An 18,201-nucleotide genomic window follows, 5' to 3' on the forward strand; every position below is an offset into this window, starting at 1 on the left:
CTAATCACAAGTGTTCTTAAAAGTGGAAGACAGCAGAAAATCAGAGGACGGAAAACCTCTAGAAGCTGCAAGAGGCGAAGAAATGGGTTCTGCCCTAGAGAGCTTCCAGGAAGGAGCACCGCCCAATGAGAGCTATGTCAGATTTCTAACCTCCAGAACTGAAAGATAATGAATTTATGTTGTTTTCAGCCACTAAATTTGTGATAATTTGCTATAGCAGCAATAGAAAACACATAATATAACTGGCGGTCATCCTCCCCGGCCCTGGGGACACACACTCCTTCCCACTCCCTCAAGTCCCAGCTGCTCCCTGTCACTCCAGATGGTGGGCAGACCCCCCCTTCTCCTGCCTCTACCTCTGGGGGCTGGCGGGCTGTGACTCTCAGCAAGTTCTTCCCTCCACTGTCTCTGACCTTGTACTTCTGGTCACTGGCCCCTCGATGGCACAGAGTCCCCAGGATTCAAGGGTCCCAGGAAGCCAAGATTCTGTCCCCTCCTTGCTCGTGACATCTTCAGCTCATATATTCCCCTCTCATCGTGTAGGGCCTCCTCAAAGTGGAGACTTTTGGCTCTAAACCCCCTCCAGGCCCTTCTGGTCATGTGGACCCCACTCACTCAGGGCAGGTGACAAATCAGACCCCCTCCAGTTCTCTCGCTTGAAAGAGTGGTGTCACTTCTTCCAAGAACCTTCACAAAAATGAATACCAGATGAAAAGTTAGAAGGTAAAAATAGAACTCTAAGAAAGTTAAAAGAAAAGACAGGAGAGTAAATGCACAAATTAGGATGTGAAAGACTACATACGTTATCTACGGACAAGCATCAACTCCTGTTGCTGATGCCTAAAGGTTCTTTGGGCAAAGTTAAAACAGTGGACAACCTAACCAGCTGTACCACCTATCAGAACATGGGTTAGAAAACCGATTCAGAAGTGGAGGGTAAAATGAAGTCCTCATGCATGTAAATAAATAATAGATTCGGTGTTGGTGAACAGAATACCCAAGATAGCCCTAAAGTTTCAGGAATTAATGACTGAGGCTGTGCTCCTGATATACTAGACAATATAGAAAAAACTTGTGTTGATTGAGAAAAGAATTACAAATTTAGCTTTGAACCACTATCTCTATAAAAAAAAAAAAAAGGTGATTTATTTTCATGCATCTGTTACTCATCTATGTGAAAGATGGGAAGTAAATCTTTGCAGTGTTTATTGACTCTAGGATCTTCTACCTTTCAGGGTGTTCTTATCAGGCCTGGGAGGAATAATAATATAGCGCCTGGGGGCAAAGAGGCAGCCTAGTAGCTTGGCACTGAAACCCAAGATAGAAAGGATCTCCATGGCCATGTTGACCTTCTCCTTGGTGCTGTGATGGACAGGGAGGGAAGTCACCCAGGCACTGCAGCAGAGCAGCATGCTTGAACTTGGCTTCATCAAAGCCCCAGTGATGCTCCCCAGGGCCAAGGATCCCAGGTATCCTTGGACATAGTAGAAGGCAGTGACAGAGCCCTCACTGCATCCAGTGATGATGTGTGTAGATGCAGAGTGTGTGTTCATTTCAATGAAAGGAGGAAGAGGTCCCAACCGGATTCTACAGATAGTGACTTGGATCGAGGCGCAGATGGGAATGACAGTTAGGTGCTCCTGATAACAGTCCTGCTTCATCCTCCTCCTTGGCACAGTTGTCTTGAAAGCCAAAAACCACAGTGATGATTTTAGTCAAAACAGTGGAAGTAGCCACAGCGAACACAAATGCAAACGTCATTTGTTGAAGTAGGTAGGTGCCTTTGTTGGGAGGGCCAATAAAGAAGAAGGAACAGGGGAAGCACAGGAAAAGGGAGGTGAGCCAGATATAGCTGAGAGTTGGCTGTTGGCCTTGACAAAGGGGATGTCTTGGTGCTTCACGGAGACCCCGAGGACCATAGCCATGGGGACCGAGAAGCATAGATTTGTGCAGGCTGGACCCATCCCAGTGGGTCTTGATAAGTCAGGAAGGTCGGTTTCTTTGGGAGACAGTGATCTTGATATGGGTTTGAGTACTGATGATATGGTATGAAATTTGTCCCTGATTTTCGTTGAAGTGATCAGTGGTACTACCTCGCCTCTGGAAGATACTCAGGGCAGCTCAGCTCATGGACCTGGCTGGTCTGGATGATGGATTCTCCCTAGACTTCCTCCTTGCATGCTAAGGGGGAGGTTGCAGTTGCTACAGCATTCCACCAAACCCGGATTCTTCCCTCGGGCCAAGAGGAGCAGTCAATACAGAAACTAAAGGAGAAAGCTTTCTAGGTAGAAATCTCTGGGATTTGTTCCACTGGTTGGATCTAGGACCCTGGAGAACGTGGCTGTGGTCAATCCTGCAGATTGGTTTCTTCCTGTGACTTGAAGTCCTGCTCATAGTTGGCGTAGTTACTGTATTAATCAAACTAAATGAATTTGGCTAGCGTGTCAGTCAGATGAATTGGGTCAAGAATGAATTCTTCTAAATCCTGTGCAAGAGTCTTTCCAGAAAACCATACCATCTTTCTCCTCTGTTTTACTTTCCTCAGTTTTTTTTTTTTTTTTTTTTTTTAGATTTAATTTATTTATTTGACAGAGCAAGAGAGGGAACACAAGCAGGGGGAGTGGGAGAGGGAGAAGCAGGTTTCCCGCCGAGCAGGGAGCTGGACCTGAGCCGAAGGCAGATGCTTAACGACTGAGCCACCCAGGCGCCCTGACTTTCCTCAGTTTTGTCCTCTGCCTTCTTCATATCCTTCCCTCTTCTTGTCTCAAGTTCTATCTACGTAGACTCAGGAGCTGTCCTGCAAGACAGCCTTCTGGGGCTGGTAGGATCTGAATGGGGCCACTGTAGTGACCACGGGCATGGACCACCCATCACTAAAGCCTCTCAAGGTATAAGTGTACAGTTATGTTTATTATTAACTACAGGCAGAGGAGCTTCAGAGCACAGGTGGAAAGGTTGTGGGAAGTTTCCAGAAGCACCATACCCTTGTAACGCCCTTCACTTCAGAGGCCAAATGGAAACATTGGGACAATTATGAAATCCTGAAAACTTCCTGGTCAGGAAGTGGTCTTGTAAAAGGGGGAGGCATCTGAAGCTTAGCAACTGACGTCAGCCTGTTTTATGTTGACTGACTTAGACCAGCTGAGCTAGCTGTCTGCTAAAAGGGGGAGGAAGTAAGCCTCGAGTGACATCAGCCCTGCTTTGAATGGGGTGTTATTTAAGACTTTGTCATCGGGCGCCTGGGTGGCTCAGTCGGTTAAGCGACTGCCTTCGGCTCAGGTCATGATCCTGGAGTCCCGGGATCGAGTCCCGCATCGGGCTCTCTGCTCAGCGGGGAGTCTGCTTCTCCCTCTGACCCTCCTCCCTCTCGTGCTCTCTGTCTCTCATTCTCTCTCGCAAATAAATAAATAAAATCTTTAAAAAAAAAAAAGACTTTGTCATCATGCAGTGTGCTTGTGCTATAGGCAAACACTCCATTCATTCATCCAACAGATAAGTTTTGTGTCTCATAACATATTATGAGAGTTGCTCCAGACCCTAGGGCTGTACCGGATGCCAAGGCAGCCAAAGTTTCTGCCTTCGCGTTCGGCCTCTGAACCCACCCTTCACCCTGAGATGGGTCCTAGCCCTTCCTGGTCCTGCGCTAACTTATCTACCCTTTCCCCACAGCCAGACTATGTCACTGGAACCACCCTTCACAGTCTTCTTCCATCTAATTTCTCAAATTCTCCCAAAGCTGGCCTCCAGCCCAGCAGGTGCTTTATCCTGGTGACTCTTTCATACATTAGAGAGGAGGAGGCCGTGTGGGCTCACCTCCAGGGAGTCAAGTTTTCCAAAAGGCAGCAGTTAGGACTATTCAGATCTCTGAGAGGACACCGCGCCAAAGGGGCAGAATGAAACCAATGGGCTTCAAGGCCTGAGTCATCCTCTAAGGCTCTTTTTGACCTTGAACATGTGATACATCTGTTATTTTCCAGGAACAAAAGCAGGTTCCATCGAAACATGTTTTCTGGAAGAGAATTCCAGTAGAGCTTTAAAAATGACAAGTTACATCCATACAGGTGGATGTGAAAATTCGACTTTATGTATCAGTCCTACGAGAGTAATTTTCATTCTGCTTGTATTTACGTGCGTTACAAAAAAGCATCTAAAACACTTGTAACCAAAACATACCAATCAATAAAAATCTCTTCAGTACAGATTCAGCCTAAGAATAGGATAGAGCCCAACAAGTTAGCAGTTGGATGTATTTCAAAAGATAGACATTTTGGGGCGCTTGGGTGGCTCAGTTGATTAAGCAGCAGATTCTTGATTTTGGCTCAGGTCATGGTCTCAGGGTCCTGGGATCAAGCCCCATGTTGGGCTCCATGCTCAGCAGGGAGTCTGCTGGAGGACTCTCTCTCTCCCTCTCCCTCTCCCTCTGCCCCTCCCCAAACTCGTGGATGTACTTGTGCACGCATGTGCTCTGTCAAACAAATAAATCTTAAAAAAAAAAAAAGGCATCTCTTTTTGATACTCAGAGACAGGATACTTACAAATGGTTTCACCTGTCAGCACACTCGTAGTAAAACCCTCCCCATGGAAGTGGGGTCTCCAAAGCCAAAACTCTTCTTCCCACTCATCATACCCTTGGCCGTGAGTTCATCATTCTCTCTGATGGGTCATACGCATTGCACTGGAGACCAGCATGGGACCAGCCAAGATTCCTGTCAGCTCTCTATTCCCCATTTAGAAGACCAAACGGACATCAAAACAGGCCCCGAGATGTCTATTTTTACTATCTAAACAGTGTCCTGAGGAGGTAACGTTCTAGACTCTCTGGGCAGTGACTTGGGAATAGAATTCCTTCTCCATACTACACTCCATTTAAAAAGTACTACATCATACCAAGTTTCTTGAGTGACCTACAACCCACCAAGCCAGCTCCCTTGCACCTCTCTGGAGTAAGCCATCGTTCACAGAAACGAGGTGACAACTGCCCGGAGGAAGGGAAGATGGGGGACTCTGAGCTTCTCTTATAGATTAAGCAGCCTAAAGATGATACATTTTCATTGCTTTAAAATTACCGTCACCCTTGAACGAGCGTGTAGTCTAAACCTTGTAAACTTTAGGAGGTGGCACCGACAGTTTGAACATGCACCTGGCAGATTTGTGAGTGGCCTAGAGGGGCGGTTTAAGGGAAGGGACGGAGTTGGGGTGACAGGGTTTAGTGTGAGTATCTGGGCGGGCAGGGCACCGGTTACAGAGGGAATGAGATCGGGGGTTGGTGGAAGTTGGAGGTGCGTATGGAGAAACTTTCTGGAAATATCTCCTTAGAAGAAAAAATGCTTTGATCTTAAAAGTCTCAATGTAGGGGCAGCCTTTAAGTGCACTCACTGGACGGCCTTTGGTGACTCTGAAGATTTTCACTCGTAAAAGCTTAGCAATCTTTTCAGTTGTTTACCCATGACTGTCACCGTCCGTTTGCCTCTCTTAACGTACCACGCGTCAGGTACCGTAATTCATTATGAGGAACTGTGTTTGAAGATGACGAAGCTAAAGCTCAGACCTAAAACAACTAAGGTCACCTAGCTAGAAATATGCACAGTAAGTTCTCTTCCTGTGTATTCACATTGTATGAAAAGTCAGCCCAATCCAGTAGATGCTTTGTGGCTTTAAAACAGCACCAGCTCCCTGGTCCTTGTGAAATGCCTGCTACCCAGAACCTTCTCCTGACCATCAGGGCCTTCCTCCAGGGAGGGCACAGTCCTGTGGACCCTCTGAGAAAAGTGAGTTTGAGAGTGATGTCATTGAAAAACCCTTGGAACCCTCCTGGAATATATTTATGGTGACTCTATTTCTTCACCAAACGTTTTGAACAGGATCAGATATCGGTAGCCCATTTGCAGTAGGGATTGCTCTGGAAAGCCCGTTCAATTCTAGAAAGCTTATTCAATTCCCCTGGTGATGGAACTGGGAGAGTCTGTTTGCAGGATTTAGTCCCTGGAGTGAGTGGACTCTGGGTAGTTTCCTCCCAGGGAATGACCCCTCATACCAGATGGCTCAGACTGACGCTTTCCCCTTGAGTTGCAGCTTGGCATTCTAGAACATTGTCCAAAACCCAGGGCCTCAGGTCCTGGCTGATGTTTCAGGGGATGTGGGAGGCCTTGCTCTTAAAGAACAACTTCACTTCCTGATCAAGACCCTGAAATCCCCTTTAATCTATATGATTTGTGACTTTGGGAGTAAGAGAAATCAACTCCAGGCAGCTTAAAAGAAAGGAATTCATTCCATGAACCCAGCAGTCCCGAGGCCAGAAAACAGCCAGACTCCTGGAAGGGACAAGCACCAGACTGGAATGTCGCTCAGAACCTTGGAAGGCACTTTTTTCCACCTCCTGTGCTTTTTCTCCTGGCGTCTGCTTCCCTATTTCCTAGTGGTTAGACTTCTCTGCTTTCCAGTCATAGCAGGGGGCGGCCCCCAGATCGGTCAGGTTCCCATGGTATTAGTTCAGATGCATGGAAGAGAACAGATTCTTTCTCGGTCCCACCCCACCCTCTGGGGAAATGTCTGCTGGGTCCGCACTGTGCTCTCTCCTGAACCAGAGTCAGGTCGGGGCTTGGTGGTTCAAACATGGCTGTCGTGGGGGGTGGGGGTGGGGGCGCAGATTTGGAGAGGAATAGCCAGAAAGTACGTCTTCTCCAAGTTTGGTCCTGAGCAGACTTTGCTCAGAACAGTGAGGGTGGGAGCGTTACTGGGCCCCAGCAAGGAGGTCTGTTGGGTCTGTGGGTGCTTGCCATTTGGTCATAGTCCCCTTGGATCTATGGGAACTGTCATTAGTTTATACTCAGTACACTTTCCACTCTTTACTTGAGAAGCTGCTCCTTCTCCATTCCATGTAGGCCTGAGAGAAATCATATAGTATTTGTCCCTTTGTGGTTGGCTTATCATTATTATTATTACATTACTTTAAGTAGGCTCCATGCCCAGGGTCTAACTCATGATTCTGAGATCAAGACCTGAGCTGAGATCAAGAGTTGGACATGCAGGCGCCCTTATGGTTGGCTTATTTTACTCAGCATAATGTCCGATAAGTTTATTCATGTAGCCTGTGTCTGATACTCCTTCCTTTTTTAAGGTTGGATAATATTCCATTGTATGGATGCACCGCATTTTGCTTAATCATTCATCTGTTGATGGACACTTGAGTTGCCTCTCCCTTTTGGCTCTTGTGAATAATGCTGCTAGGAACATGGGTGTACAAGATCTTCAAGGTCTTGTTTTTAATTCTTTTGGGTGTATACACAGAAGTGGGATTGTGGAGCACTTGGGTGGTTCAATTGGTTAAGTGTCTGCCTTTGGCTCAGGTCATGGTCCCGGAGTCCTGGGATTGAGCCCCATGTTGGGCTCCCTGCTCAGTGGGGAGTCTGCTTCTCCCTCTCCCTCTACCTGCTGCTCCCCATGCTTATGCTCTCTCTCTCGCTCTCCCTCTCTCAAATAAATAAATAAATAAATAAATAAAAATCTTAAAAAAAAAAAAGAAGTGGGATTGCTGGATCATATGGTAATTCTACATTTAATTTTTTGAAGAACCACCATACTGTTTTCCACAGTAACTGTGTTCACTGTTTTATATTCCCTCTAGCAGTTCAGAAGTATTTCAGTTTCTCCACATCCTCACCAACACATTTTATTTTCTGGTTTTTTTTGTTTTTGTTTTTATATAGTCGTATTCTTTTGAGTGTGAAGTGGTATCTCATTGTGGTTTTATTTTGCATTCCCCTCATGATCAGTGATGTTGAGCATTTTCACATGTACTTATTGGCCATTTGTGTATCTTCTTTGGAGATTTCTATTGGATTTCTACTTGAATATGCCTACTCACGTCCATTACCCGTTTTTGAACTGGGTGGGGTTTTTTTGTTGTTGAGTTATAGTTGTTTGTATATTCTGGATATTAGCTCTTTATCACATATATGATTTGCAAATGTTTTCTCCCATTCCATGGGTTGCCTCTTCACTCTATTGATTGCGTCCTTTGATGTACAGAAGTTTTAAATTTTGATGTAGTGCAATTTATCTATCTTTCTTTTGTTGTCTGTGCTTTTATAGTAATACCTAAGAAATCATTGCCAAATCCAATGTCATAAAGCTTCCCCCCCATGTTTTCTTCTAAGAGTTTTATTGTCCAGCCCTTATGTTTAATTCTTTGATCCATTTTGAGTTAATTTTTGTATGTGGTGTGAAGTAAGTGTCCAATTTCATTCTTTTGTGTGAGGAGATCCAGTTTTCCCAGCACCATTTATTGAAAAGACTCTCCTTTCCCCCCTTGAATGGTCTTGGCACCCTTGTCAAAATCATCTGACTACGTATGTGAGAGTTTATTTCTGGGCTCTCTATCCTATTCCTTTGGCCTATATGTCTCTCTTTATGCCAGTAATACACTGTTTTGATTACTTTAGCTTTGTAAAAAGTTTTGAAATCAGGAAGTGTGAGTCTTCCAACTTTTTTCTTCATCTTCAAGATTGTTTTGGTTATTTGGAATTCCTTGAGATACCATATGAATTTTAGGAAAGACTTTTCTATTTCTATAAAAATCACCATTGGGATTTTTATAGGATTGCACTGAATCTGTCATTTTTTGGGGGGGGCTGTATTGACATCTTAACAATACTAAGTCTTCCAGCCCATGAATACAGAATGTCTCTCCATCAGTTTGTGCCTTCTTTACTTTCTTTCAGCAACGTTTTGTAGTTTGCAATGCACGAGTCTTTTGCCTTTTTGGTTAAACTCATTTCTATGTATTTTATTCTTTTTGATGCAAATGCAAATGGAACTGTTTTCACAATCTTTTTCAGACAGTTCATTGTTGGTGTACTAGAAATGCAACTGATTTTTGCACATTGATTTTGTATCCTGCAACTTTTCTGATTTCCTTTATTAGTAGTTCTAACATTTCTTTTGTGTGTGTTTGTGGAACCTTTTAGGTTATCTGTATATGAAGTTATATCATCTGTGAACAGAGATAAGCCTTTTGTTTCTTTTTCTTGCCTAATTGCTCTGGCTAGACTCAGTACTATGTTGAATAGAAGTGGTGAAAGTGGACATTCTCTCCTTTCAGGACTCCACTGACACAAAGTTTAGATCTTTTGTTATTGTCCCACAGGTCCTGAGACTCTGTTCCTTTTTTTTTTTTTTTTAAGAAAATTATTGGGGCATCTGGCCAGCTCAGTTGGTAGAGTGTGCGACTCTTGATCTTGGAGTCATGACTTTGAGCTCCATGCTGGACATAGAGATTACTTAAAAAGAAAAAAAAAGAAAATTACTTTCTCCTTGTTGTCCAAGTTAGGTAATTTTATCAACTTTCTTCAAGCTTGCTAATCCTTCCCTCTGTATTTTCCACTTGCTGTTGAGCTCATCCAGCATTATTTTTGTTTTGTATCTTTAATTTTAGGTATTGTATCTTTAATTTCTAAAATTTCCATTTGGTTCTTTTTTTTATATTTTTCATGTTTTCGCTGAGATTTGTTTACTTCTCCCATTTGCTTCAAGAGTGCTTGTGAGTCGGCCCTCAACGAGGAGGCAGGCCACCTGCTCTTAGAGAACTAGGAGGAGTACCCGGCCTGTGCCCGCCTGCTCACCGAGATCCACAGGGGTGCCGGTGGGCCCAGCAGTGGGAGCGCCGAGGCCAGCAGGGCCCTGGCCAGTGGGGGTGAGGCCCCCTCCCTGACCCCATGGGCCCGGGAGGGGCCAAATGTCCCATGGCCAAGAAGCATGCAGGTGAGCGGGGTAAGAAGCTGGCGGCCAAGAAAAAGACGGACAAGAAGCGGGCACTGTGGCGACTGTACTGTAGTGGGTTTTTCTCCCAGCTCTACCCCCTCCCCCGGCCCTGACCCCCAACCCCCAACCCCCAATGCTGTCTCTAAGTTACTTAAATTATGGCTGGGGTGGGGGGAGGGCGCGGGGGCACCGGGACCTGGATTTGTTTTTCTAAATAAAGTTGGAAAAGCCAAAAAAAAAAAAAAAAAGAGTGCTTGTAATTGCTTGTTGGAGCATTTATATAACAGCTTCAAAATCCTTGTCAGATAATTCCAACATCTGCGTCATCTCAGTACTGCTATCTGCTGATTATCCTTTCTCGTCTGAGTTGAGATTTTCTCGGCTCTTGTTATGCGTAATTTTGGATTATATCCTGGGCATTCTGAGTACAAGGTTATGAGACGCTCCTCTTTCTACATATCTATTTTAGCAGGCAGTCAACTATTTATATTAAGAACGCATGTCCTGGCCCACTTTTGTGGGCTATGTTTTAAATGTCAATTACTTTTCAAAGCCTTTGCAGTGCTTTTGTGGTCTGATGCTCATGAGCTACCCAGAGGCCAGCCTGAAGCCTGGGCATGATTCCACACCATCATTGAGCTCTCAAAGCTTTTGCTGTGTTGATCCTGGTCAGTTTGATAAATGGGATGTGTCCAGGACTGGATGCTTAAAGCATCCCATTCTGCTATGAATTTGTGTCCTCTCCTCCTCCCCATGCCCCCCAAATTCATATGTTGAAGCCCTAACCCCTCCTTTGGTTTTTGGAGAGGAGACCCTTGGGAGGTAATTAGATTTGGATAAGATCAGGAAGGTGAGGCCCTCATGATGAGATCACTGTCCTTATAAGAAGAGGCCCCAGGGCGCCTGGGTGGCTCAGTTGGTTGAGCGACTGCCTTCGGCTCAGGTCATGATCCTGGAGTCCCAGGATCGAGTCCCGCATCAGGCTCCCTGCTCGGCAGGGAGTCTGCTTCTCCCTCTGACCCTCCCCCCTCTCATGTGCTCTCTCTCTCTCTTTCATTCTCTCTCTCAAATAAATAAATAAAATCTTAAAAAAAAAAAAAGAAGAGGCCCCAGAGAGCACTCCCCCACCCCTACCCCATGCCGTGTGAGGACGCTGTAAGAAGGTGGCAGTCTGCAAGGCAGGAAAGAGCCCTCACCAGAACTGACATGCTGGTGCTTTGATCTTTGACTTCCAGCCTCCAGCCTCCAGCCTCCAGGACGATGAGAAAATGGCCCTCATGCTTCTCTCCCCCTTTCTTTCCACTCCCTGCTGCCAGGGCACCGAGGCCTTCTTGCCTCTCGGGAGGCGTCTGCAGAAGCTCCTGGCTGGCCTCCCCACCTCTCTCCTCCTACCTTTCGGTATGGGGTAACCCTCCAGAACCCAGGCCACTGCGGCCCTCCCCTGCCAACACCCTTCAGTGGCTTCCTGTGCCCTTGGGAGAAGCTCCAAGTGTCCCAGCCCAAGAGGCCCTGGGGGGTGATTTCTGCAGACTCAGCCTTCTCCTCACTCCCAATTTTGCATTGCTGAATATATTCCCTCAGGGCCACCAGGACCCACCAGCCCCGAATCTCACCTTCACCTGGGTCACATTTCCTTTACTAGCCTGTTCTTAAGAAGCCCTCCCTAGACCAGGATGGTGGGGCAGCTTTGCCTGCCATGGCTCCCAGTGTGGTTCATGATGGCAGGCCTTTGCCTCTGAGCGTCCCTCGCCCACAAGCCCTGACCGCTATTCTTCCTCTGTTTAATTCCTATTTTCCTCCTACTCAAAAGAAATGCCTCTTCCGTCACAATGTTGTCGCCTGAACCCAGCTGGAATTTGTAGTTTATTAGTTGACTTGAATCCCACGTTGAATGAGAGACCGTGGTGGGAGGAAGGGTTCTGAGCCTTGTTTGCTGGATCAGGTGAGCATGGGACCTGGGGAAATGCTCTCCCAACCCTTCTCGCTTTCTGGTGGCTCCCATTGCCTTGAGGAAGGCTTCTGGGCTCCCTGGGGATGTGGATGGAAGCACTGTCCCGCACACCAGGGCCCTTAGAGCACTAGATCGCCACGCTGGCTGCTCTCCAGAACTGCCCCCGCCTTGCTGCCTGTGTGTCCTGGTGACATTGCTCTCGAGTGTGTACAGCGTAGAGCCTTCAGATACTTTCCAACATGGTCTCTCGGAGCCCTTGCCCTGGCTGGAAACTGTTGCCAAGGCCCAGTTTCAGTTCGTGCTTTGGGAAGTAGCAACCCTCTACTGGGGACCCGAGAGACGGCTGGGGAGTGACCGTGACATTTCAAAGTCCAGAACGTAGATGGCAAACACTTTGTTGGGGTGGCCAGATACACTTTAGCTGAGCTGACAGACAGCTGGCCAGTGCAAGCGTGTGGGGATATAAAATAAAGCCATGAAACACATAGCATGCACGTCCGTGGTGACCAGGCAACCGAGCTTTATTAAAATTATCCTGATCTGATCGAACAGTTCCAGGCAACCATGCTTTGAGGAAGCCAATTAAATTCACATGAAGGAGAAATAACATTAGATCAATTTCTTGGCAAAACCTTATTTTTACGACTATTTACAATACAGCTATTTCTGTAGATGGGTGCATTTCTCTTCTCATAAAAGGAAAATAAGAGAAAGGATCATGTGAAACTGTTTCTAGGAGAGATGTGGGAAGACACTGGTGGGCAATGTTTAAAGTGTGACCATGAAGATCAGCCCCCCACCCCCGGCGTGTGCTTAGAATTTAAAATATGTAGATTTTAAAATTAGGAGGTAATTATATGGAAATAAAGTATGCTGCATGGGGTTCTGGTATTAAATAATCTCATCTTTAGAGACACTTGGGCTAATATCCTGGCCCCATGTGGAATGGGCTGACTTGGCTGATCATTCCTACTTGGCGCCGGTGAGGACGTGCAGGTAGATCTGTCACAGGTTGGGGGGAGTGTGACACCTCTCTAGCCTAGCTCAAGGACTTGGGCATTTGCAATAACTTCTCCTGGTAGAGCCACTTCAGTGCTTTGAATCGTCTTGTGTCAGCGAAGCAAGAAGCTCCCGGCCCACATTTGCCCGCTTTTCGGTCTCATCTGGATTGTTCCGCAGCCTCAGCTTTGCTTCCAGTCTCTGCCTCCATTCCTCTCTGAGCCTGAAAGTAGAAACCAAACAGCGAGCAGGGCAACCATGTCCATGCTGGTTGGTTTGGGGATGCTTCCTTGGTTTTTTTACCCCTGAAGGTGTCTGTCTGTGTGTGTGTATGTGTGTGTGCATTCAGTTTTTAAAAAGTATGCAGAGGATTAGAAATGTAAATATATGCATATTTTATATTTTATAAGTATATATTTAGCTCCCACTTCTGTTCAGCCTATTCTAGTCTTACTCCTTCAAACTTTTCCTTTGAGAGAGTAGTGTCTTTAAAGTATGCGGAGAGGGGCGCCTGGCTGGCTCAGTGGTGGAGCATGCAACTAACTCTTGATCTCGGGGTTGTGGGTTGGAGCCCCAAATTGGGTGTAGAACTTACTTAAAAGTGAAGAAAAAAGGGTGCCTGGGTGGCTCAGTTGGTTAAGCGACTGCCTTCGGCTCAGGTCATGATCCTGGAGTCCCTGGATCGAGTCCCGCATCGGGCTCCCTGCTCAGCGGGGAGTCTGCTTCTCCCTCTGACCCTCCTCCCTCTCATGCTCTCTGTCTCTCATTCTCTCTCTCGCAAATAAATAAAATCTTAAAAAAAAAAAAATTAAAAAAAAAATAAAGTGAAGAAAAAAAACCTTGAAAAAAAAGTACAGGGTGGGGGGGGAACCTCTGTCCATCTAGAATTGTTTACTTGGCCAAGCTATCTTTCAAAAACAGAGGTGAAATAAAGATGCCCCCAGTGATACAAAAACTGAAAGAATTTGTCACCAACAGCCTGTCCCTACAGGACAAGTTAAAGGAAATCTGTCAAGTGGAGGGATAATGACACCAGATGGAAATCGAGATCTGCATGATGGAGGGAAGGGCCTCTGAAAAGGCGACTGCGTGGGTATATTAGTAATTTTCCCTCACAACTTGACTCTCCTTAAAAGGTAATCAGTGTCTGAAAGCAAACCTGTTAATGATGCTGTGTGGGGTTTATGACATGTGTGGAAGCAGAAAGGCCAAAGGGGGAGCAGTGGGGTTCCGCCACTGGAAGCCTCTCATGCCCTACAGGGGACCATGTGGCACTAGAAGGCACATCGTGACAGAGATCCTAAAGCAACCCCTAAAATAACACCAAGAGATATCCTGGAAAAGCCAACAGAGGAGATGACATGAAATCATGACAAATATTTAATTAACTCCAAAGAAGGCAGAAAAAGAAAGGAATGAAGAACAGATGAGAGACCAGGAGACAAATAGCAAGATGGCAGATTTAAACCCAATCGCACCAGTTAGCATTAATGAGCCACCCAATTAAAATGCAGGATCATCAAATTGAATAAAAACCAGTATTGAAATAGATGTCACCTGCAGGAAAATCACTTTTTTTTTTAAGATTTTATTTATTTATTTATTTATTTGAGAGAGAGAGAATGAGAAAGAGAGCACATGAGAGGGGAGAGGGTCAAGGGAGAGGCAGACTCCCTGCCGAGCAAGGAGCCCGATGCGGGACTCGATCCAGGGACTCCAGGATCATGACCTGAGCCGAGGGCAGTCGCTTAACCAACTGAGCCACCCAGGCGCCCGGAAAATCACTTTTTATATAAAGGTGGCAATAGGTTAAAATTAAAAGTGTTTGGAGTTAATTGGACACTTAAGGAGTCAGGGCCAGGCTTCCCAACAAGAAAGCAAAAAAAAAAAAGCTGGGACAACTCAGACAAAACTGCCCTAGCGTCCTGTTTTGCAGCTTCGACAAGACCACGACAGCATCCTGTCCAGCAGCCTCTGCAGGAGTGACTTTTGCAAAACATCCTGAAACAGAACAATGAACCGTAAAACATTGGTCACTATCACAAGGTGAAGCAGTTTGTCTCCAGATAGCAGCCCAAAAGACCAGCAACACGGGAACAATAACCCGAGAGGTAGACAGGTGCATGATCAAAGCCCTGATTGGGGCCCACCTTAGCAGCCAATCCACAGGAGTCCACACTCAGGATGCTCAAGATAGTTCCTTGAAAGAGCTTATAAAACCCTCTAGATTTGAACGCCAAAATGGCAACCCTCTCGGGTCCCCTCCCTCTCCAAGAGCCTTGTGCTATCTCGCTCAATAAACTTTGCTTTGCTACCCACCACTCTTCATCTGGTCTACCTCTTCATTCTTCAAAGTGCCATGACCAAGAACCTTGGGCACTAAGGGAACAAAAATCCTGTAGTAGCAAAGGATGGGAAAATATTCCATCTTAACCCCAATCAAAGAAAGCCGAATGGTTGTAGTAAAGTCAGACAAGGTAGATTTCAAAGGCAAGAACATTACCAAAGAGAAAGAGGGTCGTTTTGCAATAAGGGGATCAATTTATCAAGAGGATATAACAATCCTAAACACTTGTATAAAAACAGAGCTTCAAAATACACGGAGTGAAATGAGACAGAGCTGTAAGGAGAAATAGACAAATCCGCAGTTACAGCTGAAGATTTCAACACCCACATTTCAGGCAAGACATCAGTCAGGCCATGGAACACTGGAACAACTCTACTGACCACCCGTTTCAGTCTGATGGAGGTCAGGGACTCTCCAACAGCCCTCTCCTCTTAGTGTCCATGGTAAAAGTAACAAGGAGAAACCCAAGGCACAGGGAATCTGCCAACTCACCCAGAGCGCAGGGGCTGGGCCGTTCCCTGGCATTCTGCCTCTGCTACATTCAATCCCGGACTAAGTGGCCGAGTGCAGGACGCAGGGGACCTGACCTTAGGCATGTTTTCCTGTCCCAGCCTCGGAACCACCTAATGAACTGGGACTGTCTTCTCCATCTGGTGCAGGGACTAGATGGAGTAGTGGGTAAGATCAGAGACCCTCCAGAGAGGGGCATGCATTTCAAATGGGAAGAGGGGGAGAAGGATAAATAAGTTCGAGTCTCACTGTCCCACCAGCTAGAAAGTTTATTTCCTGCAGTCTTTTGCTAAGTGCAGAGATGGACACTGTGCCCATATATTTTCATGTTTTAACGAACTGCAGTTTGTTTCGGAGCTGATTTGCTCACCCCTCAGCGTGCCCTCACTTTCTGCATCCTCTTCAAGCAGTTCCACTGTAGTGGAGACCTTCTGTGTAATCCCTGGGGGACACACATATGCAGAGCGGGGGCAGCATGCTGAGTGGCCTGGCCTGGGGAAGGGAGAGGGCAGGGACCACAGAAATGACCGACCATCCGTCCCCCTCAGCTTCTCGGACAGTCCCTGGGGGACACTCCCTAACGCGACCCTCCAGCAGCCAGGACAGCCTGCTTCTCCTCGCCTGGGGCCAGGAATATGGCCGAGCAGTTCTCCACGTGTAGAAGAGGCCGGTTCCCTCTAGGGCTCAGGAGGGCGTTTGGAAGGCAGCTGTGAGTTTCAGTGGTGTGAACTGGTGCATATCATCAACCCAGCAAGCATGTACCGGCAGCCTGGAGTCACAGCTCCTGCCATCGGGCCAGCACACAGTTGTCCCACCATCCCAGCTGTGCCCTTTGCAGACAGCCGAGCTGTTCCATGAGGGGACAGAGGACCCAGAGGGCCCGCCCCTCACTGGCCTCCCTCAGAGAACCCCGCGGAGCATCCTGTGTCTTCACTCAAACAAGCACTGAGCATCGGTCACTGTCTCCTTGGCTTGGCTGCTTTTCACAGACACATCTGAGGACCTGCTTGCCCAATTTAGTGCAACCCTCAAGCCCTAGAAACAGTGACAGAGAGGAGAGATTTTTCCATTTATAAAGATATGAATCAAAGTGTCCATTTGTTAAGGTGGAAGAATGTTTAAAATTACTGTCTACTAGAGGTGGTGCAGGAACATATGCAAGAAAAATGGAAATAATTACGTCCTCTAAGATGCCCATCTGGCATTCTTCGGGGAAAATCGGTTTTGTTCTAAAAAAAAAAAAAAAAAACCAAAACCAAAACCAAAAAGACAAGTGTGGTAATGCTGTGTCCATGTGCGTTCATGGTGGGGATGTTGATGGTGGGGAGGTTGTGTGTGTGGGGGGGTGGGATATATGGGAATTCTACTTCCTGCTTAATTTTGCTGTGAACCTAAAACTGCCCTAAAAATAAGGTCTATTTTTATTTATTTTATTTTTTATTTTTTTAAAGATTTATTTATTTATTTGAGAGAGCGAGAATGAGAGAGAGTACATGGGCGGGGAGGGTCAGAGGGAGAAGCAGGCTCCTCCCCGAGCAGGGAACCCGATGCGGGACTCGATCCTGAGCCTCCAGGATCATGACCTGAGCCGAAGGCAGTTGCTTAACCAACTGAGCCACCCAGGCGCCCCCCTATTTTTATTTTTTTTAAAAAGACTATTTATTTGAGAGAGAGTGCACACGTGCATGAGGGGGGAGGGGCAGAAGGAGAGGGAGGATCTCAAGCTGACTCCGACTGGGGGGCTGGATCTCACCACCCTGAGATCCTGATCTGAGCCGACATCAAGAGGCAGATGCTTAACCGCCTGAGCCACCCAGGCGCCCCCAAGCTAAAGTCTATTTTTAAAAACGAATTTAAAGGAAGGTAGAAAAGGCGCCACATACTTTCTCAGAGCACTTCTTCCCAGTCGGTATTCCTCGGATTCCCGGTAGTAGGTCTGCTTGCGGATCTCGCGCTCCCAGAAGCGCGTGAGCTCGTGACAGGTGTTCCCGCAGAAGACCTCCCGGCGGACGTACTGATTGTTCATCCCCTGGAAAAGGAGATGTCCGTCGAACCCCGTGGAACACCTCCCTCAGACCCTGGAGGGTACAGACTCTGCGAACCCAGCCCCTGCCATGCATCTGGGGCGGGCCCTGGCCAGCCGCAGAGCCTCACCTGGGGGATGACGTCACGGTCTCCCCACCTGTTGCCAGGATACAGGGACGCCAATGCAGACGCTCGCTCGGAGCTCGGCGTGGTGTAGGGGCACCCGGCAAATACCTCTGGCCTGCCTTCCTCCCCCCTTTCTCCCATCTGAGAAGCATGGGCCTTCTCAACTTTCCATCAGCAGGTGTTGCCCGCCAGGCACTGGGTGCGCGGGCCGTTTCGTTATCCCTGCATCCCCGTGAGTGGGCGCTCCCGTCCTCATTTTAGGGGTGAGACGTGTGAGGAGTTGCAGAACCTGCCTGTGGTCCCGCGATGCAGAAGGCAGGCCGCATACTTCTGAATGTTTTCGAGCCCTTCGCTGAAGGGGTTCGTCACGCAAAGTGGTCCCCGTGTCTGACGCACGGGGAGCAGGCCGCTTTGGGGTGCGCGCGTGAGTGCATGCGCTTTGTAGGGGGCTCTACCTGTCAGACACTCAAGAATGCTCGCTGTT

At 47.1% G+C, this 18,201-nt stretch overlaps 1 protein-coding gene across 1 annotated transcript; it reads right to left on the minus strand.

Annotated features, from left to right (window-relative positions):
• Positions 1-11,100: 11,100 nt before the first annotated feature.
• FAM240A (family with sequence similarity 240 member A) lies at positions 11,101-17,598 on the minus strand. The gene is made up of 2 exons (XM_034997408.1): positions 17,450-17,598; positions 11,101-12,932 (listed from the first exon to the last, which is right to left on the minus strand). Exons 1-2 carry the CDS (start codon positions 17,590-17,592, stop codon positions 12,800-12,802), a joined length of 276 nt encoding a protein of 91 aa, XP_034853299.1. The 5' UTR covers positions 17,593-17,598; the 3' UTR covers positions 11,101-12,799.
• Between the last annotated feature and the right edge of the window lie 603 nt (positions 17,599-18,201).

Source organism: Mirounga leonina, unplaced genomic scaffold, assembly GCF_011800145.1.
Source record: "Mirounga leonina isolate KUSES-001 unplaced genomic scaffold, KU_Mleo_1.0 Mir_94, whole genome shotgun sequence".
In the NCBI taxonomy this organism is placed as follows: Eukaryota; Metazoa; Chordata; class Mammalia; order Carnivora; family Phocidae; genus Mirounga; species Mirounga leonina.